This window comes from Citrus sinensis, chromosome 2 (assembly GCF_022201045.2).
Source record: "Citrus sinensis cultivar Valencia sweet orange chromosome 2, DVS_A1.0, whole genome shotgun sequence".
Taxonomy (NCBI): Eukaryota; Viridiplantae; Streptophyta; class Magnoliopsida; order Sapindales; family Rutaceae; genus Citrus; species Citrus sinensis.
Window position 1 is genome coordinate 5,435,478 of NC_068557.1, and position 26,024 is coordinate 5,461,501.

A 26,024-nucleotide genomic window follows, 5' to 3' on the forward strand; every position below is an offset into this window, starting at 1 on the left:
CTACTTAGATTCATTATGAATCTATATTTTTTCTCCATTCCTATATTCAAAAATAAAAAATAAAGATTTATACCTACTTCAAATACCAAAAAAAAAGGCTAAAATCTAAATCTACTCTAGATCATGTCATAAATTTTAAAACTCAACAATAAAAAAGTAATAATTTTTTAAAAGAATATTAAAAATTAAAATGTATTGATAACAGTTAAATTGTATAATTTGTCTAAAAAATCTAATAAATATTGTATCTTATGCTTTTACACTATAACAAATAAATAAGAAAGATTATAAAATATCCATCAAAAGTAATTACATGAGAAAAATAATGTAATATTTTAATGTCTTCTTTATCATCTTGATATTCACGGTACACCCATCATTATTCCGATAATATTAAATAATGACATATGAGTTAAATATGATTTATATTGAATGCTTTATTATTTTTATTATGATTATATATAAATAAATACATGAATATCATTGTTAATTTTACCTCATCCACGTAAACATCTCCTGTATATGTCAATCTAGCTTGTGTTGAAAAACATGAATTTGATTATGAGCATAAGAATTAAATAAAAGTTTAATTAATTAAACAAAAAAGTTTAGTTAATATAAAATAAAGAATTCAATTACAAAAATTTGTATCAGCATCTTGAGCCAAAATTTAAAAAAAAAAATTAGGGTCAGTTGCCCTAATTTTAATTTTCCCTTAATTACTTTTGTCTTATTATCATTTAAATTTATAAAACTAACCTTGAAATTTTAAGATTTTTAAATATATGGTAAATAACACTAATATATTATGAATAAAATTTATTATCACTTATAACTACACAATTATTATGAAATTTTTAAAATAAAATTAAATTAAAGGTAAGTCGATATGGATTTGGACGACAAAACACATAATAAACAGCACGTCGTCCGGTAGATGCGCCAATGCATGGACGGTTCTAGAATTGATGTAGACGACAAATCATCTTGTGATTAAATAGTGGACTTACATGCATGTTAAAATAAAAGATAAATGACTCGCTATCTATATATTGCGCCAACGCATAATATTTATACTTGATTTGGTTCTAAAATTAATAAGGACGTCATGTCGTCTGTGAGTTTGGTTGATGGATGTCCAATCGTTTACTGAAATAATGAATGATGCGACCGATCATACTTTTTACCCGGTTTCAACAAATTTAAGTATAATTTACAATAATCAATTAATAGTTATTAAATTGATACATTAAATTACATTAAAGCTTAGTTTTTTTTTTTTTTCAAAAAAATTTTAGTTTATTATGAATATTGAAAGCCCAACACTAGAGGGTGAAATTGAGTGGATTTTTCAAAACGCCATTACCTTCCATAACCAATTTCTTCATTTTATTGATGAAGTAAGAGGACGCAGTGTCCCAGACTTTATCATTCTTCATTCCCTCTACAAACTCTAAGTCCAAAATATTTATTCCATTGGTATCTATTAACCTCATAAAACAGTCTATCCCAACTACATTAACAGCCTTGATTACGAGCTCTGCAATCCTTCTGCATGGAAAATTTCTTAAGATGTGTTGATCTTTCGTGCTATATATGCCTGGTATTAGCAACCCGGTCGCTTCTCGCTTGCTTGATTAATTCCATTTTATCAACCCATTTATCAAATCATTGTAGTTGCCGTCCGGTGCTGCTTTTATTGCCTTGGATGCTTCACTACACAAGGCATCCCGCATAACAGGCTTATATCTAATGCTGTATTTACAGTGACAAACTTCTTCAATCACATCACATCTAGGGTTTTTACATTTTAGCCATTTCCGTAATGCTTGGACCGCGACAAGGCACAAACCTCTTCTTGTTCTTTTCTTGGCCACCACAGTTTATGCTTCAACTCAATATACCACCAACAGGCCGGCCGGATACTGCTGTTAGCCAACCTGACGCCGGAAGCAAGGCTAAAGGTTAACATTATGTGGATCTGCAGATTGATTATTTTGTTAAGCGAGAGCCGAAAGAGTTTATGAGTTTAGGTAAATTCTTCTTTATAATTCTTATAATTTGAGCTAATTACTCAGTTAGTCTCTGCATTTTATTTAAAAGTCTTATGTTGCAATATCTATATTTGTTAAAATATATCTCATCATGCTCCTTTCTTTTTTCTTTTTCTTTTTAAGTTGCATGTATTGTTAGAATTTTTAATTTTATATTAAATAAAAATACTATTTTTTTCCTTTAATTTTTTTTTTTTTTTTTGTAATCTGAACGACATGGAGAGTTTAATTAATTAAAAGAAAAGGTTAATACATTGTCAAGACAAATATAGTGAGTCTATTCCTAGAAAATGCGTAGAAATAGAATAATAAAGAGAACTTTTGTTTATTGGAGTATATATACCAAAAAAATTTAAGTTTTAATAGGAGATAAAAATAAAGATAAAATTAAGAAAGTACAATAAGAAAACGATAAAATTAAGGAGTACGATAAAATAATAATAATAATAATAATAATTTTTGTAGAACGGAAGCATGAAAGAAAAATCTCATCCTGTCAAGAATTTAGCTGCTTATATTTTCAAACATTGAAGCTATTTTATAATTTTGCAATTTTAAATTGACCTATATATTTTCAGCCTCTAAAAACTCTTTATTTTAATCAATCGTCACCTTGCGTACTGATAACTAAAAGCCCTAAAACTAATAATACCCGCGATAACCCTTTTCTTGTTCTCCTTTTTTTGCCTAAAATACAATTTTTTTTTCTGAAGTGAAAATACAAATCAATTTAGTTTAAACTTTCCATGGTAGCCACCGAATTAACCACCATCAACAGTGAAGGAAGCAGTAATTTTCTTTCACACATATTTTTGATTTGTGAAAAACTTGTGACACTTGTTTGTGAAAAACTTGTGACGCTTCTCTTTTTTTTTTATCAGGAGGAATCTCTCATTTTTTGGAGAGGTGATCCCTATTTATAGCTTATGAGTGATATGAGTCTAGGGTTTTATCTTGGTCTCTCTCCTTGATGACACGTGCCAACCACTATTACCGCACATATGGAAGTGAATTCGTTCGTAGGGAAATAAATATATTTATTTTGGACCTACCTTATTTATTTCATATCCATGTGATTTCTTATTCCTATGATTTTGGGTGTGGTTTACTCAGACCCCAAAATCTCGAAATTAAAATGAGTTTTTACTCTTAGTTATTATCGGAAGTTTATAGAGATTTCATTACATAGTTACTCTCTCTATAATAGATTGAATATAATTTATTTATTTATTTATTTTGATAAAAAAAAATTTTATTTGGACACTTAGCGCAGTTTGGTGCCTCTAGGCTATGGCACCTACAAACAGCATTCGACCACCAGCCCACCACGCCTCCGCCAGCCAACATGTGGTAAAGTTTGAGCCATAATTTTTTTTTACTAGTTTTTGATATCTCATAAATATTGACTATTTTGTTATCAAATTGTTGTCTGCATTTCCTCTTACACGTTTTATCATATTATTATTCTACATTGTAATTATTCAATATTTTTACTAGACTGAATTATTGACCCCAAAAAAAAATCGTCAAAATTCATTTAAATGAGGGATTATTTGGAAAAATAGTATGGAACGAGATACTTAACATCATAGGAACATGACAATTTTTTAGTCTAAAACAATGGAATGTTACATTGTCCCAATTATATTCATGAAACCTAACTGGGATTAAGGTGGGCAAAAAAAATGTTGTCATCGAAAAAATTGTTTGGTTAGGTACGGTTCAGTTTCAAAAAATTAGAAAAACTAGTTGGTTTATATGAAAAAAATTGAAAACCAAAAAAATTAAAAAAATTAAAGAATCTATGATTTAAAATTGAACCAAACGAAAACTGAACCACGGTTTAGATTATAACTTGAGAAAAAAAAAAATCAACCGGTTTAATTCAATTCGAAATGGAATCGAACAGTACCCGCCCCTAACTGGGATTAACAAATCTCAACTAATCCCTATCAATTACAAATCCAACCTTTTACTCATAACACCCATTTAATAAATTTTAAAAATTGAACTTTTACTCAAAACAACTTTTGTCCCAAAAATGGTCTTTTTGTTGCACTTTTTTTTTTCTTTCTACATGATAAGAAATAATGACAACTCACTCCTTTTTCTTTTTTTTCAAGTGATTATTAATTAAAATTAGTTTATATCAAATGAACAAAGTTCATATTTTTTTCATCTCATCCCCTATGAATGGTTTCAAGTAGCGTAAAGTTTGAAAAGCATTACAAAAAGAGAGCAAATAATCCAGAAATAGTTAAGCTAATAAATACTATGAGAAAGTTAATTCTGCGAGTCGTGAAATCACTTGAGCGAAATAGAAAAATGAATATGATCTCTAAAATGAAATACTTGAATTAGATTTAATTGATCGTGCTTTTAAGTTTACTGTTATGGTTTGACATAGAGCCTTTGCCAATTTGGTAAATAATTGTTGTTAATAATACTGTATAAATAATTCGCTGTAAAGAGAATCGGTTAGGTATTTTGGTAAATTTTGTTTTTAAAAGTATTTTATGAGTTGAAAAATAGTTATCAATTTTTAATAAATCTTACGGTTAATATAATGTAAGAAAACAAATGACTAAAATAAATATAAATAGAATTATAATTACTTTTCATGTAAAAAGACATGCATACAATTTATAATAACAGTAATACTAAAAAAACAAAGGAACGAAAGGAGGATGACAGAAACGGCAACGTGGGTCCAACTTTTGTTCTTTTTTCGTTTAAAAAATTAAAATAATGAAAATGAAATATAGAATTAATTAAAAGGAAACAATAAAATAAGAAAGTAACGATAAAAGGCAAAAAGCTTTATTATCGCCCAAACCCGACAAACTCAAATCTGCATTTACATTAACAAAAGAAAAATGAAATAAAACCAGCGGCTGTTATCCTGGAGATCTGCATTCAGAGATTTGAATTTGGTGTCAAAGACTAGGCCAACAACGTTGATGAAATTGTAGTCGGATAATTGGTAACTTTCTCTTTCCCATTACGAAGAGAGTGTTGGGGAACGAGTAGATCATATTTAATATAAAAAGATATTTCATTATTTTTTCCCATTTAAAAAACTTATTTTATTAACTGTTGTGGGTCCTACAAGAAAGAAAAAGGAACGCGTGCGAATGCTGCCGTTTCTATCGTCCTTCTTTCATTCCTTCGTTTTTTTTACCGTTTTTCATAATAATTTTAACTAAATAAAATTTATATTATATTGATTTTATTTCTTTTATTTCTTTTATTTTGTTGTCTTAAAACAATTGATAATTAAAAAAATAACCACAATTTTCATTATTGTATAATCAAAGTAAACAAACCAAAAAAAAGAAAAAACAAACCCAATCAAAATAAACAACAAATATTATAATAAAATTTTCACCAAATATACTTGAATTTAGTTAAAAAGTAATGAAACACAAATTGATGACCTTTGCCTCGATGCCGTAATCTGATAACTTTTGATAGAATGTAAAATACAAAGAAAAAATACGATAGATGAAAGAATGCGTGAATCATAATAAAATTCACTAAAATACTGATTTTATCTTTAATTTGAATAAGGATAGTTTTGGGTTTAGGTAATAATTATAAAGATATTTATGGAATTGTATTAAAAGATAAAACTGCTTTTTAAAATCAGATTTTAAAAAGTTGCTCTCTTCTTACTTTTCAAAATCTGCTGTAGGAAGAACAGATTTTGAATTTATTTTTTAACCAATTACTAAAATTAGCTTTTAAATTCTCAAAATCATTTTTAAGTCTCCCAAATACAATTCCAAATAAGCCCTTAGTCCATTCCACAACTTTTTCTTAAAAAAGTAAATTTATAAATAAAATTAATAATACCAATATTATTTTCATACATTACACTTTCGTCTAGCCAAACAATTTATGTTGTTTGGATATAATTGATAGTTGTGTTCAGGCAAAAAGGTTGATTAACTTTTTACAACCATTAGTGTTTTGTTGTTTTTTTTCATCCTCGAAGTAAGATAAAAACTAGTTTATTGATAAATCTTCATTTTTTTTTTCCATTTCAACAAACTAAGGTACGTTTAATCATGTTAACACCATAATCAACTCCGGTGTAGATTATTCCGATATAATCTTTCACCATGATCTGCCTATATGTTCGTAATTAGTATAATCGTTACAAACACTTTTGAGTTTAGGCACTTCATCACTTTTATTTGTTTTAGGAGATTGCCCGTTTCTTACTACTCAAATCAACATTATTCATTCCTCTACTATTTTTATAATATTCAATAATTTTCATGACACTGTAATTTTACAATATTAATCTTATTTTTAAATATATTTTTTTCATATTGATTATAAATTAAATTAAAATTAAAATATTTAAATACTAAAACTAAGAAATATAAGTTTCAATGTAAATAAAATATTAACAAAAAGATTTTTATTTATTCTTTTTAAATATTTTTTACAATAAATATTATTTTATATTTACAAGATAAAATATTAAGTAAATGATCTTTTTACCCATCTTTTCTCTTAATTTTTTTGTGCCATAGAAATTTTTGGGAATTATAAAGCTAGGTAGAAGATAAATGGTACCTATTGAGAGGGAAAATGATAATCTCTCGTGCAACTATGGCAAGAATGTGTCATTTTATGATTGGGGTGCTCGTTGATCGTGAGATAGAATCTGGTTCTCATAATTTTTTTTATATTCGTGGGCTTCTGACAAGAGACAAACCCAAATGGCAAAGTACCATTTGACCCTAAGCTCAGTCTGGGCTGCCTTCTATTTTGGGTCTCGTCATAGCCCACTAAAATTGGTAGGACAATTTTGATCTGCTTTTTCTTTTTCATCAGAGTCAAATCAAGCTAGAGATACTATTTTTTGACTTGTTTCATTATAGACAAGTTAGGAATATTACTGATAACTTGTTATGGAATATCTAGGTTTGTTACTTGTCATGAAAGTAGACCGACTATCCTCACACCAATTTTTTAATTTTTTAATTTAATTTATGTTTATGCATTGATTTCCATATATCTTATGATATAATTTTCATGTGTAATCAGAGCACACCAAAAATAAAACAAAATTATCTATGATTTAGACAAGCTAAAATGATATAGCTGAGGTTGGAAATTAAGTTTAGTTTATTGCTTTTATTATTTTTGAGTATTTACTTTTAAATATAAATTAATTTGTGGAGAATACTACCAAACTAGAACAACGTGGTATTGATTTAACATGTTATCTCTACCGAATATGTTAGTCCTCAAGCTGAATATATTTTTATTTTATAACATTTTTATTTATTTAATGCACTCACCATTTTCTTGCAAGAGCTACTATATCGTAACAATTTTGCCAAAACTAATTAGGTGATCTGTACTAATAAAGCCGGTATCACCTAGTTTAGCAATCATAAAATTTTTTAAATCGAAAACAAAAAGTGAAATTTGAACTCTGCTCAGGTAAGTGGATTAAGTATTTACAATAATAATAATAAAAAAAAGATATCTCGATCATACAATCAATAATCATGATAAAAAATACGAGTAACTAATTAAAATGAACTCTTCATAAAAAAAATAAAAAAAAAGTGAATGGCATATGGGATTATTCAATCACATAAATTGAAGAGAAAAGGCAAGGAAGAATCTATGTTGAAATTGCAAACCATTCATGCCATAATAGAAAAACCTTTAACCTTTAGCCTTTATAGTTGGGTCTTGGGCAGAATAATAGGAGCAAAATTGGTGGAGCAGCAGCAAACAGGGGAAGGGGTTCAATGTGTTCATAGCTGTCATACTCCAATTTCATAGGGCAGCAGGCATCACAGGACTAATTTAGTTAGTAGTGCTCTATGTCTCATGTGAGCCTCAGCTTTTACCCTTTTCAGGGCATCTAATCACATGATTACTGTGTAAATCTACCTCTCTTTTTCTTTCTTTTCTTTTTTTTTTATTTTTATTTTTTAAAAAAAACTTTCTCTTTATCCATCATTGTTTAAAATGATTTCTTATTTTTATTCGACTCAAAAGTTAGTTTTTACATTATTAGTTCGCCGACTACTCTCGACCGGTACGAGATATTTTTCTCAACTGTCCTCAGGATGCATGGAAGTTGATTTTCTTCCGGTTTTTTATTTATATATGACAAAATCATGTACGGTTTACATAAATATGACAACTTTTAATCAATTAAATTTGTATGACATTGTGGTGATCCCTAGTCTAAAATGCCCCTTATCATGTCCAACAAAAGCATGCACCCAGCTTATAATGCGACCAGCATTCTAAATTGTTATCAAACACTTACTAAAATCATCACATTCCCTTAACAAATTCAAACATATTCCAAAAATTTCTTCAACACAAATTTTACACGTCAAATTTGTTGCCGAATTGAGTTTGTTTATCATGTTTATCGTTTTCGTGACTTCTTTATTTTTAGACTTATGGACCTGTAGGTAAGTCTATAAATCTAGAAGTCTAGAACTGAAGTACAGAAGTCTAGAATAACTTTTAACAATTTATTTTTGTTAATATTTTTATTCTGTCATCACATAATTTTTAAGTAAATAGACATGGTACGTGTTATTGTCTTATATAACGGTAAATGGATTAATCAAAGTAATGAATACAAGTTCAATGCCTTCCTAAACTTCCTAACTCAAGTTTTCTTTAATTTTTTTAACTTAGTTACTTATAAGAGTATTTGTGTACTTTCACTTGTTATTGGGTCATAGTCTTGGCATGTAAATAATTGGGTCATTGTCTTGACATTTTTGCAAGTATTAAGTCATATCCCGTGTAATTTCCTCATTTTCTTCAATATTTAAAGTTGATTTTTATTTTAGGAGGTCCTGATGGTCTTTTAATTATAAAGTAATTGAAAAAAAAATTATGCCACCACTGAGCAATTTCAAATAAGCAATATTACCAACTTAAATTAACGGAACTCTTAAGAATTTATTTATAAATGCATGGGAACTTATGTACTTCAATTTGTAATTTACATGTGATAAATTATTGAGGATTTTGGAAGTTTTAATAAAGCTCAAATTGGAAAATAATAATTTTATGTCAAGTTGGAATGAAATATATATCCTGATTTTGAATATACCCAACAAAATAATAATAATTTTTTTGGAAAAAAAAGAAGAATAATGAACTTGTAATATTCCAGCCAATCATGCTTCAGAGTTCAGAGTCGAGCCAAATACAGGTGTTGGGATCTCTCATCTCGATCTAACGATTTTCCCCGATAAAATGCCGATACGATCAATACAACGCCTTATCGCGAGTTTTTCACCTACTGAAAGTCTGAAACCCCGCAACTTAAGTCTTAAAATCTCCTTGGCGGGCCCCAGTAGAATTTGCCTCAACAGCTGCCTTGCAGCCTTGCCTTGCCCCCCGCTCTCTCAAAAAATTATTTTTTTCCAGTTAATTTTCGCTTACATATCTGGTTTTTTTTTTTTAAATATACATGTTTAGATTTTAATCAACAATAAAAAATATTTATATAAGTTATAAATTCTTTAAAAATATTATACTAATTAACAAACTCAAACTGGTTAAAAAAACTATTTATAAAATAAAAGTAGAAAAAAGTTATGATGAATCACAACTTTTTTTTCACATTAAATTTATAAGCAACTCTATTTAATTTAAATTGATTAATTTAATTTTAAATATGAACTATTACTTAACTAATGATAGAGTTAATTTTTTTTTTTTTTTGAAAAGGATAGAGTTAATATTTAAATCTAAAGATTTAGAACAACCCATGTGAAAAATCACAGAATATCACAGAAAAATCTAATTTTTATAATAATTATACGGGTAAAACAAAAATTACAATTGCGAATAGGAAAAAAAAAAGTTTAAAAAAATTAATACTAAATAAATAGAAAACAAAAATAAAATAAAAAAGTGTAGGAGATAAATTAAGAAGGGAGTCACTTGTTAAGTATTGTTTCTCCTGTAAATGGTGAAAGATTCGATCTCTGGACCTTCAAAGGCTCGACAGTTGGAGACAGAAGAGAGAAATCTGAGAGTCTCATCATCATCGTTAATTCGTCATCGTGTTTGTCGAACAGAAAACTGAAACTGATTGACCGTACTATAAAGCTGAATCCGACATCGTTTTGTACTTAATCTAAAGCAGGTCAGATTCATTTCTACAACTTTCTCTTTGCGCTTCTTACAAGCTCTTTTCTACTTCAAAAGGACCATCGAAACCCTAGGATTTGTGCTGGTGCTCTAAATCTTAAGTTTCCATTTTTAATCGTAATTAAATTTTTTCTAGCTCTAAGTTGATTGAAATTGTTTGTGCAAATGACTTTATTTGATTAAGGAATTTTTTAAAGTTTGAACTCATTTGTTTACGTTGATGTTGCTTTGGATTTTGATTGATAGCATAGAAGTTGTGTGTGCATTGGTATAATGCATGTGACTAGTGGCTTGTTTGGTGGTATTATGGAAGTTGAGATAATGGGTATTTTGTGCAAAATTTGTTCTGTGATTTTCACTTCTCTGAAAAGTGGGCTCAGTAAGAACCTGAAACAAAAAGAAGGAAATGTGTTTTTGATGTTCCTTAATTGGTTTCGCTTCTGGTAATGGTTTTCAGACATGAAAATCTCAGTTGTTTAAACTTGGAGATTAGTCTGACTCTGATATGTGTCTGTTTTCGAGCAAAGCGATCGTGTCTATTGCTTCTTGGAGTACGTGCCAAATTTATGCATACATGTCCCAGCATGCATTTTCACACACACGCTTCTTACTTCTTAGAGGAACAGAGTAGAAACAGATAAGATTAATCAGCTCATCAAGGGGCATGATGTGCTAGCCATAGCCGGCTGTGGGTTTATAGTTTTGTTACGTGGTCTTGTTTCAACATAGGACAAACCAGTGGTGGTTGCTAAGCTTATCAGACTTGGATGTGAATAGGGCATTAATTTTATTGCGAATTCTTTTTCATTTAAATTTATCTGTGAATTTTGTTAATTTATTACTTTAAAATATGTTGTAGAAAACCACTTTAAAAAAGAAAAAGTGATAGATGCATTCTTTTTGCTATTGGTTACAGAATAACCAAACTTCTGGCATTTTGGTTTTGTAGGAATACGTACGACAGACAACTTATTTTTCTTGCGCATATTGGATCATCTCATGAGGATGACTTAGATAGATTTGGAGCATTTTTGTCGTCTGCAGAATTTTTAATGATACAGGAGATAAACAAACGACAGTTTCTAGCCCTATTTCTATTTGTTGCCTTTGTAAAACTCTTTTCTGATAGTACTCAAATGTGTTTCCTTTCAGGCCTATGTCTTGTTTGAATTTTCACTACTTGATGAGGTAGTTCAGTTGAAAATACTTGAGATTGGATACAAAGTATTTGCTTTGTCGGATGAATACTTGGATCTACACTTATATATTGATAGTATAGTTCAAGGGCTTTTCTGATTATCCAGGCTCTGGAGTTTTTATGACCACACAGGCAAGGAATATTGATTAAATGATCATCTTGATGACTTCACTGGATTCACTGATTTTTTTCTGCTGAAGATAGGGAAAATGCTTCCCAATTGGAAGAAGCCCCGCATTAAATTGACTCTCATGTGCCCGATATATATTTTATTTAATTCCACTGGTACATCTGTTGGTAAAGGAGATGTTAATAGTGCGCTATAAGAAGAAACCATGGATCTTGTTGTGGAGAAACGGTTTCCTGTTGATGCAAAAGACTATAGGTTATATGAAGAAGTTGGTGAAGGAGTCAGCGCCACTGTCTACAGGGCTCTCTGCATTCCACTTAATGAAATAGTAGCTATCAAGGTTCTTGATCTGGAAAAGTGCAATAATGACTTAGTAAGTGCACTACCTTTTCATTAGTTTAGTAGACTTATGGTTATTTATATTGTGTACGGAAACACATTTGTTAATTCTATTTAATTTGCTATTATATTCTTTGTATATGATGCTGTTTACTTATGCGCACTGTTCACATATATGTACTAGCATATGTGTGCATCAGATTTAGGGCAACATCCTCTTGTCTGTTATTTTTGCCCTTACATGGGAAAAAGAAAAGAAAAATGGTTTGAATTTGTGTCTGTATTTCTTTTTCCTTTCTACAGAAAAAAAATGCCATTTGTTCTTTTCCTCTTTTTACTTAATGTATCACTATTTTGAAAGTTCCATTGCTTACCAGAATACAGGGAAAAGGAATCAAAGATGAATTTGACACATCATGGTTCAATGGTTTTCTTTCATTGTTCTGCCTAACACTAATTGTTTTAATTTGTCTCGACATTGAGTGTCAGTAACCCCCATATTCCATTTTCACATCAATAAGAGGACTCCAACTGTATTCATTTAAGTTTCACTAGAAAATACATTCTGTATCAGATTAAAGAGTTTTTCCTTGCAAATGATACAGGATGGTATTAGGCGAGAGGTGCAAACCATGAGAGTGACTAATCATCCTAATGTATTAAGGGCCCATTGCTCTTTCACTACGGGTCATTGCCTTTGGGTTGTGATGCCATACATGGCAGGGGGATCCTGTCTTCATATAATGAAATCAGCATATCCAGAAGGTTTTGAAGAGCCTGTTATTGCAACGTTGTTGCGTGAGACCCTCAAAGCTCTAGTTTATCTCCATTTCCACGGGCATATCCATAGAGATGTGAAGGTATCCTACTTTCCCTTAAAACCTTTTTCAATTACTGCTCTGTTTATGGCTAATAAACCTTTTTCAATTTCTGCTCTGTTTATGGTTAATTACCGAAGTTAGGAGTGATTGTCTCTAAGAAAAGTATAAGCATAAGTTTGCAGTCTTAGCTCTGTTGTGGGTGATGTGGCGAGAAAGAAATCGCCACATTTTTGTAGGGTAAAAAGAGGAAGGTATTAATAGTTAGGACTTAGGATCCCTACCATTACTCAATTTTAAATGAGAAAATCTCTTTGAGAAGAAATTGTAGTAAAGAAAATATCCTACTTTTTCCTGATAATCTCACTTACATTACGTAAGTACATGATAACAATTTGATCTGGTGGTTTACTCTCTCTCTTTTTTTTTTTCCTTCTTTATAAAACTGATCTGGTGGTTTACTTGAAATAGAACTCTCAAGTCAATATTGTGATGAGAACTGACTCACCTTTATAAAGATGTTGTACTAGTTGGGAAAAGAGAAATAAAGAGTGAAATGAAAATTTTCTAGGAAGTTGTTTTGGACTAGATTAGAATCTTTTTTTTTTAACCCTTAAAATTTCTTGTATCAATAATGTCATATTATAAAGTGGAATTACTTCCAATGCTGGTTAGTCAATTGGTTTGACAAAGAACTGTACAGAACTTTCCTGATCAAAGTATTATCAATGTCTTTAATTTCTGAAAAATGAAACAAATGCTTTCTGATATGCATTATTCCATCTCTTTTATATCTTCTCATCAGTGATGTCTGTCTTGTTGTTCCTTTGACAGGTAAGGTACTGATCACTTGATTTTGTTGACTACTGTTTTGTTATCCTTCAATTGTTTCACTTTTGGCTCGTTCAATTTGGAGAATGGTTCTGCACTACGATTGCTTATACTTATAGTATCCCTCTACAGGCTGGAAATATTTTAATTGATTCTAATGGTGCGATCAAGTTAGCAGACTTTGGTGTATCAGCATGCATGTTTGATGCTGGAGATAGGCAACGTTCCAGAAATACTTTTGTTGGAACTCCATGCTGGTAATTATTCTCACTTGTCCTTCTAGTCATTTCGGTATGCTGAATTGCACAGGGTAATTGCTTAAATTTCTGTACATACAAATTTACACTTATATTCTTCTTTCTCAGGATGGCTCCTGAAGTTATGCAGCAATTGCATGGATATGACTTTAAGTGAGTGGGTTGCTTTCTTCTCTGCATCTTATTTCAGTTTTTCTTTCTTGTTTCAAAGGTCTTGATGTTATTTTGAGTTGGCTTTGAGTTTTCATAAGATCTCTTTCTATGAACAGAGCAGATATCTGGTCATTTGGAATAACAGCATTGGAACTCGCTCATGGGCATGCCCCCTTTTCGAAGTATCCACCAATGAAAGTAAACCTCTTATTTGAAATATGTCATACGTTCATATTGTGTTAGTACATGTCTTTATCTTATCCTCTTATTTTTCATGCAGGTTTTGTTGATGACCTTACAAAATGCACCTCCAGGTCTTGATTATGAAAGAGACAAGAGGTTCTCAAAGGTCTGTATGTGAGCACTTTTTGTTTGGTAGCTTCTATTAATAGTCTTCTGAAAGTGCAAAATAACCCCTCTGAAAATGCTTTATTTTTCCAGTCTTTTAAAGAGTTGGTAACAGCTTGCCTAGTGAAGGATCCTAAAAAACGTCCAACAGCAGAAAAGCTAATGAAACACCATTTTTTCAAACACGCACGTTCAAATGATTTTCTGGCTCGTTCCATTGTCGATAATCTTGCTCCATTAGGTGAACGTTTCAGGATGCTGAAGGTCTCTTGCTTGTCCAATGTGTTATATTTTTCAAGAACAAGAATTCCTTCTGAAATGAGCCTAATGTCATTGGACTTCCTTTGATGTCTTTCGTGCTCAGGCAAAAGAGGCTGATCTACTTGTGCAAAATAAGGCTCTCTATGAGGATAAAGAGCAATTATCACAGGTGAGGAATACAGCTTTCCATTATTCAAGTATAAAACAGAGGCACTAATATTTTATGAGTTAAGTTGACAGGTTTCAACAATTTGTGGTGTGCGTTTGGCAGTTATGCAAAGAGGATTTTCCTTATAAATAAATGCCACGAAGAACAAGCTACCTATAAAATAGATTAAAAAACAAAAAGAAATAACATAGTAACTTTAAACGTCGTTGTTGTGCCATATTATTCATTACTTACCTCTGCAAGATAGCCATAACAAATTTCTGTTACTCAGATCCTTCTTTTTTAACTCTTCCTAAGTTGTGTGGAATGCTTAACAATTTCGTTATTTTGTGCATTGTTTGCATCTGGATATTTATGCAAAAGCACCCCGTCTCGCAATTATCAGATGTTCCAGGGATCTGAAAACCTTCTGTTGATTTTTGATTTAGTTGGACCTCAATCTCTTTGTGAATTTACCATTAACTTCAGGAAGATTTTAGCCATGTTCTTTGAGGGATATTTAGGTAGTTGTTCATTGGCTTGTCTTGTTCTGTATCTGTCATACTTTTAATGATCAGGAGCAGAAAGAGATGTCTTATCAGGTTGAACACTTGAAATCAAGCTTATGGCCGGGATTCTTTTGCCTTCCTGCAGAACACAGCATTGTTTGGTTGAAGACTTATTTTTTGGTTAGAAAAGTTTATAGGCTGAAACAGATCTGCTATAGACGGCTGATCATATTGATGGTTTAACACCAAAATATGGTTTCATTTTAACATTTTTCCTATCTTAATGTCTTACCCACCATTAAGCTTATTTTCTTAAGGATCAGTTCGTAATTCTTTAAACTGCTGTTGCCTTGCTTGTTGTCATCTATAATGACCCCCAATATGGTTGCTTGTATTCTCTTGCATGGTCCTAAAGAGAAGGCTAATTCCTTAGATACAGTTCTATATTTCTTGGCTTCTGCCTATCTGTAATTAATGTCATTATATGTCTGAACAATGTTAACCTTGCAGCAAGAGTACATAAGAGGAATAAGTGCCTGGAATTTCAACCTTGAGGATTTAAAAAGTCAGGCTGCCCTTGTAAGTGATCTCATTTATCTTGGTGTCTGTACAAGCTATTCCCATGTTTTTCATTGGTGTTAAAACTTGTACTTCTGTTTCTTATTATCCGAAGCTTTGTGTTGCCTGCAGATCCAGGATTATGATTGTATGTCAAATGCAGAAGATCCCAATAGTAGTGGGAAGCAAAACCATGCTGATGTTGAGGTTCCAGCAGAAAGGCTGTCCACAGAGAGTGGTAATCATTCAAATGCTACAACAAGTCAGGACGTAAGCATTACATATGCATAAAGTATTTTCCAGGAATATTTTTTTTTTGGTCTCACATTGTCATAAAATTTCTCTCTTTTGTTTGCATCAGGATGGCTTCAATAATCTTCATGATTTGGAGAGTTCGCTTGCCTCATTTCCTATCAAACCTCTTCAAGCACTAAAGTAATGATTTTTTTCCTGGCAGTTTCACTGCCAATAAGTTAATAATGACCATAGTGTCTTCAAGGCTATTGGGTGGCATTTGCCAAAAGTTTTCATTTGGAGACTCTTTGTGAATAAAGTCGATTATAAAAGAAATGATGTACTAAGAAACTTCTTTCTTTTTTCTTTTTTCCCTTATCCTAGAGCTTGACACTTAAAATCTTGATCTTTTAGGTCAAGTGAGAACTTAATATGGTATCATAATCAGTTTGACCTGGTGGTATATGTTGAATCTCCTTAATGTTAATTATTTAGATTATAATAAATTTTATCTTTTTTTTTGGGGGGGGGGGGGGGGGTGAGGGTGGTTTAAGTTTGTGATGATTGTTTTTAGTTCATGTGCTTGTGCAAGTGAGGAGAGTATTGTCAGACCCTAGCTTAAGCTTTTAGGTCAAGTAGTAACTTTAACACTTGCAATCATTTTGATTACAGTTCCTGTGCATTGGCACTAGAAAATTGGACATGAGAAAGTTGTCACGGTTTGGAATCATCTCAGTATTTTGCCCCTCTTATTTTTGCAGAGGTTGTTTCGATGTTGGTGAGGACGATGAGGGTGCAACTAGTCCTAGTTGGAAAGGCACCGCTCATTTAGATACTGATCAGTTTCTTTCAAAGGGGTCTTTGGGAGCCATAGACCAAGAATCTGGAAGAAACGAGGGTGAGAATTCAGGGCGAAGTAGCTCTTTACCACGTCATGTAATTCTTGAGCATAAAAAATTTTTGAGCGGTTCACTAATACCTGATAATGCATTTTCTTCTAAGAAGGCTGTTGGTGAAGCTGATAGGTAAGCTTTATTGTACTTGTACTTATATTATGTCCTTATAGAGTTGTACTTGCTGTCAGAAGAGAACTGAATGAAGGATTCTTAGCTTTTTTTTTCTTTTTTTTTTATGTTCACCTGCAGAATACATATATTATGTTTCTACGTTTGTTGTCTTCCTCAATTTTATGTTGTTGAACTAAAATTAAAATTTGATGAGTCTGCAATCTTTTTTCAAACTTAATTAGATATAATACTCCAAATCTGAAGATGTATATTCTCAGTCTGGTTGTAAAACCACCTAAAATGCATATTGCATTCCAATTGTTCTTGGAAAAATATAACTCTTAGATTCATTGAGTCAAAAGGCATATCTTTTGGCGCGTCTTCTACCTTCATGAGCCTGGTTTTGATGGTAAGACATACATCATTTTCAAAATACTGCCTTTCTGTCAAAAACCTGCTGCTGTTATACTATACTGTATTAAGTTGATTATTGATTGCCTTTCAAGTTTTCTCTATCATTTACTTAAATAAAAAGTTCGGATTGAGAATTACAATAACTCTGATATCTTGAAAATATTTTGAAGGGATTCTCTGCAGCCAAAAAATCAATCTGAGCGAAACTATAGTGGACCACTGTTGTATCGCCAGAGAAGAGATACAAATAACCTTCCATCTGGTATTTTTGCTGTGATTTTCTTGGTTTTTTTTTTTTAACAATCTAAATTGGAGCCATTGTTTCTTGTTTATACCTATAATATGACTATTCTTTTGTTGTTTCTGTTAATGCAGCAGAAGATACATCAGAAGGAGCAGTTGTCCAACGTAAAGGACGCTTTAAAGTTACTTCAGCAGAACTGAGCCCCAAGGTATATTTGTAATATCATGCTATAGTATAAGCCAGCTATAGTATAAGCCAGACCCAACTCAGCCTTCAGTCGACTTGAAGGTGATCCACTGGAATCATGTGGTTTCCTAAAGAACACTAGGACTTATCATATGCAAATGTTGACTCTACCGTAGCTAGTTCACGTTATTTTATGGACATTAACACTGATTGATTTATATTGTAGCCATTAACCTATCTAGTTGACTTATCTATTTATGTAAGTAGTCAATATTAAATTGCATGAAGCAGTCATTGTCTACTAAGATTCTTTTGTCAGCACTTCAGTTTTGGCTGCAAAATTTTCTGAGATCAAATGGGAATCTCTTGTTAATAAGTCCTGATCTATGAAGTAACTTATAATTAAATTGCCACAAATTTATGAATCATGTTTTTGAGTTGAGTGTTAAAATTTTTTTCTTCTTTTGAAATTGAAACCAACAATACAAAGATGATAACAAAATAAAAGGAAAAATGGAAGCTAGGTTTCACCTATCATATCACGTGGCTAACATGTCAACCTGAGAAATCATGAATAATGCATGAATTTGTAAATTTATTTGTCATTTTGCTAGTTTACAATTGGTGCTGCTGCATATCCATTGCTATTTTAATTGCCAGTTAACTGGAGGCTTTAGGTAGTAGAGTGTTTATTTTATATTGTTTTCACATTGCATGTTATGGTTTACTTGTGTCTGACATGTCCATCTGTTGATTGTTTCTTGTTCTTAGTATTGCTAGGAATTCCCAAGTTTTTTTTATTTTTCATCAATTCTTCTACTAGTATATTCCTCATTAGAGCTTATTGGTTAGTAGGCATGGATATTTTATGTCTTCTAATGAATACTCTTCATGAGCTTCTTGGTCAGCGTCTATGGATGTTTTTTTTCTTGTAATGAACACTCTGCATACATATTTATTTTAACTAACATTTTATTTTTAGGGAAGTAATTCGTTGAATAACCAATTAACTTAGCTTTTGAGATGGGCCAGGGTGACATATAATATCCATTCTTATTTCAATTTGCATATTTTTCAGATGACTTCACTAACAGCATTATGGAACTTAGCAATTTTTCTTCTAGGCAATCGCTTTGTAACCATCGCCTTGATTTTCTCTCATTCAGGGACCTATTAACAGCATCTTTAGCCCAGTTAGTGGAGGCTCAATGAGTCCAACTACCCCAAATTTTACAGCTGCCTCACTTCTCCCATCCCTGCAATTCATTTTGCAACAAAACACCATGCAAAGAGTATGTTTCTCTTTAACTGCCATATGCCCTTTATTATATATTTTATGTCCAGGATACACTTTTTACTATTTGTTTCTGTAAATTAATGTGGACAGGAAGAAATTATTAGACTGATCAAGTATGCGGAAGAAACCTCTGGTAATGCTTGTCACATTGTTGTCATTCATACACCACAACTTTAGTCTTATATTCAATAACCTTGTTGGCTTCTATTTTCTCTGCTTTATACAGGTAAGCATGCAGAGTCGGCTGATGCTGGAACTAATGACCTCTTGCAGGTATATATATTCTTTTCTTCCTAAATCTGAGGAGTTATTTTGATGATGGTTTAAAGGTCCAAGAACTTTGCGAGACTTGATTAACTAAACCATTATAACTCATTACTCTCATTGTTTGCTCTACTTTAAAATAATAAGATATTTTATTCACTTTCATATGCTGGAAAAGGCTGCAATAAGCTAGTGATGGGGACGATGTGACTGTAATGTTTTAGGTTGATGAGGTTAAAGAATACAACATAAAATTGTCTCTCCTTCAATTTTTATTTTCTTTTATATTTATATAATATGTAGAAAGAAAAATTTGTTGCAGCCAATGTTACATAATAATGGAACTACTATTATGGTGTTATTCAACGTTTTTTATTTTTGTTATTTTATTTTTTCCCCTCTTTTGATAGGACACAAAAATTTATATTTAAAGAAAAAACAAGAGACAGGTACAGAAAAGTGGACAAGAAGTCCACACAAATAAGCAACTCTAAAGATCACAAAAAAATCTATTTAATTGAATGTCGAACAAATTATCTATAGGCTCTATATGACCATGTGATCTCACAAAATTAAGCCAAGACCTCTTCCCAATTTAAGATGAATGAAGAAGAAAGAAGAATCTTGAAATTCCTTAGTAATTGAGGGTATTAATCTTACTCTTTCCCCCCAAAAAATCGTCTTATTCTAAATCTCCAAAATCCTTTTATTTATTCATGGTCCATGTTATAATATTTTGACTATCACTAAACTTAATGGCTCTCAACCGTCAGACTTCTACCACTGAAGTATGGATTGAGGGGCAGCCTATCCTAGCCAAAACATGACAAATGATTATTTGATTCAATTAGCATATTGGTCAATCTTATGGCCTTGCATGCAATAGCAGTGTATAGCTTTCCACAGGAAACTTTCTACATGAATGAATATTTATCATCTTTTTCTTTAGATATTGTTTCATTTCATTTCTTGTATTCATTTCCAGACTGTCAATTGATAAATGAGTTATGTGGTAACACGTGAAATCCTTGTTCTTACCAACTTCAGCCCTGTGCAAAACCAGCAAGTTGAGCTCTGGATTGTAAATTTAGTCTGACTGTCTTATACCCTAACTTGCTTTCTCCTTCACTTTATTGTCTTGCGCAAGCATTGTGGCAACCAGAACTGTGTGGAGAAGTAATAATAGACTTATTGGGTTGTCTCTAAGTGTTGGATAATGCTGAAAAACATGTTGCCAACTCTTGGGAGTCATTGTGGTTCATAAAGATCTTTTCATTTTATTTTATTGTTTTTCTATGGGAATGTGATTTTGCCTTTTTCACTGGGTGCTCTTAACTCTGTACAACTTGCAGGTAACTCCTGCTTCTACAAAGGAAAAGGAGCTGCAGTCTCAGATGATTACTTTGCAACAGAGGTATGAGATAAAAATAGGAATAAGGAAAAAATTATTATTGCTCAATTTTCAGTCTGTATTCACCTTTGACTAAGATTTAATTATGATGGTAGAATTGCGAGCATTGCTGAAGAATTGCAGAGACAAAAAATAAAAAATGCTCAGGTGAGTGTTAGTTTTAACTGGTTATACATAGTTTGCTTTATTGTTCACTTCTGGTTTCTTGTTATTGTACCTTGATGGACAAGTCTAGGACTTTTGTATTTCTTTCTTGTGTTGTGCACCTTGGAAGTGGCACTGAATAGCATGCAAACTCTCTTATCTTGTACAGTTTACTTTATCACTTCAAATTGATGTTGGTCATCAGAATTTTGCAAATGATTTGGCACAATGAGTTGATATTGAAGTTTGATCAAACATGAATGTTTGGATTTTGGGTAAGGGAAGAAAATAAACTACAAAAAGAAGAGATTTTGCATGAGTTGATTTTCTCCAATGCTATATAAGCATTAACTAGCAATACATATGTAGTGGGGTAGATATACTCATATTGAAGTTTGATCAAAACATGAGAGTTCAGGTTTTGGGGTGGAGGAGAGAAGAAAACATAAAGAGGAAGGATTTGGCTTCCAACTCTCATAAATTTTGCTGTGTTTTGAAACTGTTGCTCATCTTAGATGGAAGAAAGACGAAAATAGGTGAACTGGAAACTTGTCAGATAATTCTAACAATCCCATTGTATAACCCTATGCGTCTTGTGACAAGTTTCAACATAGTAGTAAATGTTAAATATGGACAAGTTCCAACATTGTATTAAATGTTAAATATGGATAAGTAGAAATTAATTAATTCCATTGTTTTTTTCTGTCTGAATGTATTGTTTATTCTTTGCAAACTTACTTTGTACTTCCTTGGTTTTTACTATCTTTTTATTTGATGATCCCACGGCCTGCATGATTTGTGCAGTTGATTGTATTCAAGTTAGTCACTTAAAGTAGGACCATGGCCTAGATGCCAATGTGTTTTTCTTTAAACTTTTGTTAGTAATTAGACAAGTATGTTATCTTTTGCTTTGTTTGCAGTTAGAAAAACAATTGCATGCAGTGGTCGGTGAAGACGGAAAGATGAGAAAAGTAAACGAAGCTTGATGGTGATGTTGATATATTGGGTGCTTGACAGATGGAAAGATGAGAAAAGAAAATGAAGCTTGATGGGGATGTTGATATATTGGGCGCTCGACTGTTTCTACAGGGCAAGAGATCATAGAAAACCTGATAGGTAATTCTTGGGTATAGAGGGGTGCTTTACTTTGTATTTTTAGTGTACAATATATGTTTGAACGTGTGCTAAGGCAGACCCAAATTTTGAGATGCATTCGTTGAGTCTCATTATGTGTAACATTGTTGTAATTTTATTGACATTATATTATAGTTATATTACTCTCTCTCTCAAATTCAGATGTCGAGATTAGGGGGAGCCATCTTTTATTAATTATGCTAAGTCGATTTCATTAGGAGTCAGCATGAATGTTCTAGCTCCAGTAGTTATTTTAAATTCAAAACAAAAAATTAAATAAAATATTGGCAATTCCGCGCTTATTACCGGAGGAGCTTGAAAAGAAAAACATTTAGGGGGGAAAAAAATACACTCAAAATTTGGATGTACAAATCGTCAAGTAACGTTGTCATTCTTAATACCCCGATTTGGCCCATCAGTCACTGTCGGCTGACAATATTTGCAGCAGTACCTCAAGTTCATATTTCATCATGTCTCTCGGACAAACATAATTTAAATAGCAGTTTCAGTAGCTGATTAGAGGGAAGTTGTCCAAGGATCGAGTAAGCATCTGCAACTGAAAATACAGCAACATTTTGCTACCAAAGGCGATTCTCAGTGACAGCAGAAACAATGCCTTTCAGTGTCTCCTGCATAATCCCATGGAGTTATGAATTTTACAATTCTATTGTCAAAAAGACAAATTATGAATTTTACCATTACATTATCGAAAAAATGAGTGTGTGTATATATATATATATAAAATGTGTGTGTGTATACACACACACACTGTGTATGTGTGTATGTGGGCGCATGTGTGTATTCAGACAATACCGCAGAATGGTCTTTAAGACCAAGGGACAGAACCAAAGGCTGGGAAGTGCCAGAGCTACTGCAAACAAGTAAACTGTTTGTAATTAGGTAACTATTACTAAGAAATAAGCTATCTGAAAGCATTATTGACATCAACTTCTAATGTTTATGGATTGACTATCTATCCTTGTATTTCTATTGCAAGACATGCATGAAAACTAATGTGACCTTTTAAGAACATCAACAAGCAGACTGCTTTACTCTTGACAAAAAGGAAAACCTTAATAAGAGAATGACACAATGATACTTAAGGTAAATTTTGATAAAGACACAGAAAATGTCATATAGAAGCTTCAACATACCTTATGTGTTCAATCAGCTGACGAGCACATGCCACTAGCATTGGCTACACATATGCAAGTTAGTCAAAACCAAGAGAATTATAAACGAGATTAGTCAATATATTACAATGTGGGCGTCATTACCTCGTCTCGTTTTCCAAATATTACGGACACACTGAAAGTTGGATGGACTGATATATCTGCATCTTTCCTGGCAATGAAGAAACATATCTGTACCTCAAAACTCCAAAATCATTTAAAGAAGTTATTACAATAACAAAAATCAAGCTATATAAAATAACTATTTTGCCTTTTAGTTTCTAATGCTCCCCTCCTCTTTCTGCAATTGTTAACAGAACTCTCTCCATCTTTTGCAAGTGAAGTGACCATCTCAATATTTAACTCCCGCTACGCTTTTCTTTCTTTCTCTTATTTTCTTTAACCAATATTTAATTTAGAGTTATTTCCAGTGATACAGGGTCAGACAGATGGATAAGAGAGAGCGTATTCTTCAAAGACATTATTGTGCAATCTAGATAGTGCAACCGGTAAACACAGAAAAGCATAAAAGTAAACATGCATTCATTCTAAGGTCAACAGAAGACAAGAAGAAAAGATAATATTAATTAAAATAAGAATATCATTAACTAAGAAATTTGTAACCCCAAATAAAAGAAATTTTCTTTTAATTTAAAGTATTTTCAGAATTTTATTTTATTTTATTTTTTGCACGAACTACCAATCATATTGAAGAGAAATAAATCAGAAAATAAAAAGCCGAGTCCGTCCACGTGATAATCTCAATTTCATGTTTCAACAATGAAATAAACCAATTATGCTTGCTCACCTGTTACAGAGACAGAGCTCAACTAAACACTTGAATCTTTACAGCTGATACAAGATACCACAAGGTATACTCCACTGAAAACAGTGGTCAACAACCTTGGGCCACAAATTATATTTTGTAAGGTTTATGATGTTATGTATAATGCGCAATCTTAACAACTCAAACAAGAAATCTCTATTTTTTCCACTAATAGCTCATATAGTGTCCCCTTGACAAGATTGGTTGAGACCATAAAGAACAACAGTGAATAATACAAAAAGTTGGACACGACAATTTTTGAGGAAAGAAATTACAAACCTGGCATGCAGTATCGTCCCCATTGTTCCTATTTGAGTTGCAATGACCTGAGAAGTATTTCACACATTAGATATATTGTCACAAAGACATGCAGACATCATACACCAAAACAAAGTGGAGGCCTCGTACTTACAAGAAAATGATCATCATAACTGCAAATGATTATATCTGTTTTGTTCCGCTGCCAGGCAAAATTTAAGATATCAGAAGAGAAAATTAATGACACAGCATCTTAGAACAGACCCGACATGATCATTAGTTGTTCCAATACAGACTAAGGAAGAAATGTCAAATTCAAATACGTCAAGTGTATACTTCAAACTTCAATGGATGTGTTTCAAAGTTTTTCAACCTATCGTTAACCAAGAAACACCTGAAAGAGCAAACTGGAAGACATTGAGCCATTTAAGACACTCTCAGACAATGCGCAGCAGAAACAATGAGCTTGCCATGCATAAGTTATCTTTTCAAGTACAATCAAATGCATAAACATAATTCAAAGATAACTATGAAGCAGAACACACATCTGTTGAAGCCCTGTAGATTTTTCCCCATATACAGAAAAAATATAGTCACAGACTTAACACTTGTAATCACGTAGAACTTTGAAGCTAGATCATCAAAATACTCAAAAATTCAAGTAACAAAAGTTGCCCATTATGCATAAGACTATTAACAGCCACACATTTCAAAAACTCGGAAACAACCCTCCAATTTTTCACAATTGAACTCAAACATCTCACTCACCTCATACTTAATATTATGTGATCATTTTATCTGAACCACTACGGACACGAAGCAGTCACCCCAGCTAAGATCACACAAGCCTATCTTATAAGCCAAATGACACTGACCCAGAAATTCATGTCACTAAAACTTATTGAGAATATGAAATCAAACAAAATAACATTTACATTATGCAATATTTTAGCAACCCAATTGTACCAAAGTGACTACTGCTTCAATATACCCTTAACTCAGATACTACTGCTTCTCGATATACATATATAAAAACGAACAGATTATGCTTATGGTCGAAAAATCGAAATTAGGGGCAGAATTTCTGTATGTTAATTCTTGCTCGCGGAGAAACAAAGTAAAGAATCAAAATGAGGCTTATACCTTTAAATCAACAGAGAGCTTCTTCTGAACCACAGGAAAATTTTGCTCTAGAACGCTCATAGCTTTCTCCTTGATAGAGAGAATCAGAAACGCAGATGTCTCTTTTCTGTTTGTAGTAGTACGGTTTACGCTCTGCGCAAGAAGATTATTGTGGTTATAAGTTGTAAAGTATGTTCTTAATGGCTATTTGTCAAACAATAGGGATCTCAATGTTATTATGGTGAAGATTGTGTTGGACTCGCCTGCCGTGGAGGTTAACGAGGCCCGGCCCAATTATACAATTTTCCATTTTTTCTTTTTCTTCCGGAAACACCATTGTAGTGTTATTCTTTTAGTAAAATTTCATCCCATTCATAAAATGGTTAATAAATTTTCAAGATTTTTAAATGAATTAATTACATTATCTTACAAACCACTTTATGAATGTCAAATAATTTATTATGAAATTTTAGAAAATCTTGCAGTACTCCATTTTTATTTTCTCATTTTATCTTTTTTAATTGTTATTTTGTAAGGACAG

At 31.9% G+C, this 26,024-nt stretch overlaps 2 protein-coding genes and 1 long non-coding RNA gene across 7 annotated transcripts; 2 read left to right on the forward strand and 1 right to left on the reverse strand.

Annotated features, from left to right (window-relative positions):
- Nucleotides 1-1,122: 1,122 nt before the first annotated feature.
- On the forward strand, nt 1,123-8,700 carry LOC127900437 (uncharacterized). The gene is made up of 2 exons (XR_008052592.1): nt 1,123-2,033; nt 3,328-8,700. It is a non-coding gene; the product is annotated as an uncharacterized LOC127900437 (long non-coding RNA).
- Nucleotides 8,701-9,981: 1,281 nt separating this feature from the next.
- LOC102614121 (serine/threonine-protein kinase BLUS1) lies at nt 9,982-22,262 on the forward strand. Of its 5 annotated transcripts, XM_052435516.1 has the most exons (22): nt 9,983-10,215; nt 11,170-11,408; nt 11,525-11,921; nt 12,493-12,747; nt 13,669-13,793; nt 13,902-13,946; nt 14,063-14,144; nt 14,227-14,295; nt 14,388-14,558; nt 14,659-14,724; nt 15,723-15,791; nt 15,903-16,040; nt 16,132-16,205; nt 16,766-17,029; nt 17,596-17,687; nt 17,801-17,877; nt 19,022-19,147; nt 19,243-19,285; nt 19,379-19,425; nt 20,769-20,830; nt 20,905-20,974; nt 21,892-22,262. In XM_052435516.1, the coding sequence occupies exons 3-22, from the start codon at nt 11,754-11,756 to the stop codon at nt 21,955-21,957; spliced, it is 2,109 nt and encodes a 702-aa protein (XP_052291476.1). In that variant the 5' UTR covers nt 9,983-10,215; nt 11,170-11,408; nt 11,525-11,753; the 3' UTR covers nt 21,958-22,262. The 5 variants fall into 5 exon arrangements, with proteins under 5 accessions (XP_052291478.1, XP_052291476.1, XP_024951429.2 ...); XM_052435518.1 differs by having other exon boundaries at nt 9,982-10,215; nt 11,170-11,921; nt 17,804-17,877; XM_025095661.2 differs by having other exon boundaries at nt 11,170-11,921; nt 17,804-17,877; nt 20,923-20,974.
- A 155-nt stretch (nt 22,263-22,417) lies between these two features.
- On the reverse strand, nt 22,418-25,671 carry LOC102613818 (uncharacterized). The gene is made up of 7 exons (XM_006470253.4): nt 25,505-25,671; nt 24,516-24,563; nt 24,383-24,429; nt 23,383-23,449; nt 23,260-23,303; nt 22,919-22,976; nt 22,418-22,734 (listed from the first exon to the last, which is right to left on the reverse strand). The coding sequence occupies exons 1-7, from the start codon at nt 25,562-25,564 to the stop codon at nt 22,684-22,686; spliced, it is 375 nt and encodes a 124-aa protein (XP_006470316.2). The 5' UTR covers nt 25,565-25,671; the 3' UTR covers nt 22,418-22,683.
- Between the last annotated feature and the right edge of the window lie 353 nt (nt 25,672-26,024).

What these genes read in the sequence shown, in the direction of transcription:
- LOC102614121 (XM_052435516.1), top strand. Translation starts at nt 11,754, where the DNA reads ATGGATCTTGTTGTGGAGAAACGGTTTCCTGTTGATGCAAAAGACTAT. An exon ending in AAAAGTGCAATAATGACTTA is followed by an intron (nt 11,922 to 12,492) that starts GTAAGTGCACTA and finishes CAAATGATACAG; the next exon opens with GATGGTATTAGGCGAGAGGT. An exon ending in TTGCATGGATATGACTTTAA is followed by an intron (nt 13,947 to 14,062) that starts GTGAGTGGGTTG and finishes TTCTATGAACAG; the next exon opens with AGCAGATATCTGGTCATTTG.
- LOC102613818 (XM_006470253.4), bottom strand. Translation starts at nt 25,564, where the DNA reads ATGAGCGTTCTAGAGCAAAATTTTCCTGTGGTTCAGAAGAAGCTCTCT. An exon ending in AGCTCTCTGTTGATTTAAAG is followed by an intron (nt 24,564 to 25,504) that starts GTATAAGCCTCA and finishes TTTGCCTGGCAG; the next exon opens with CGGAACAAAACAGATATAAT. An exon ending in GTTATGATGATCATTTTCTT is followed by an intron (nt 24,430 to 24,515) that starts GTAAGTACGAGG and finishes AATACTTCTCAG; the next exon opens with GTCATTGCAACTCAAATAGG.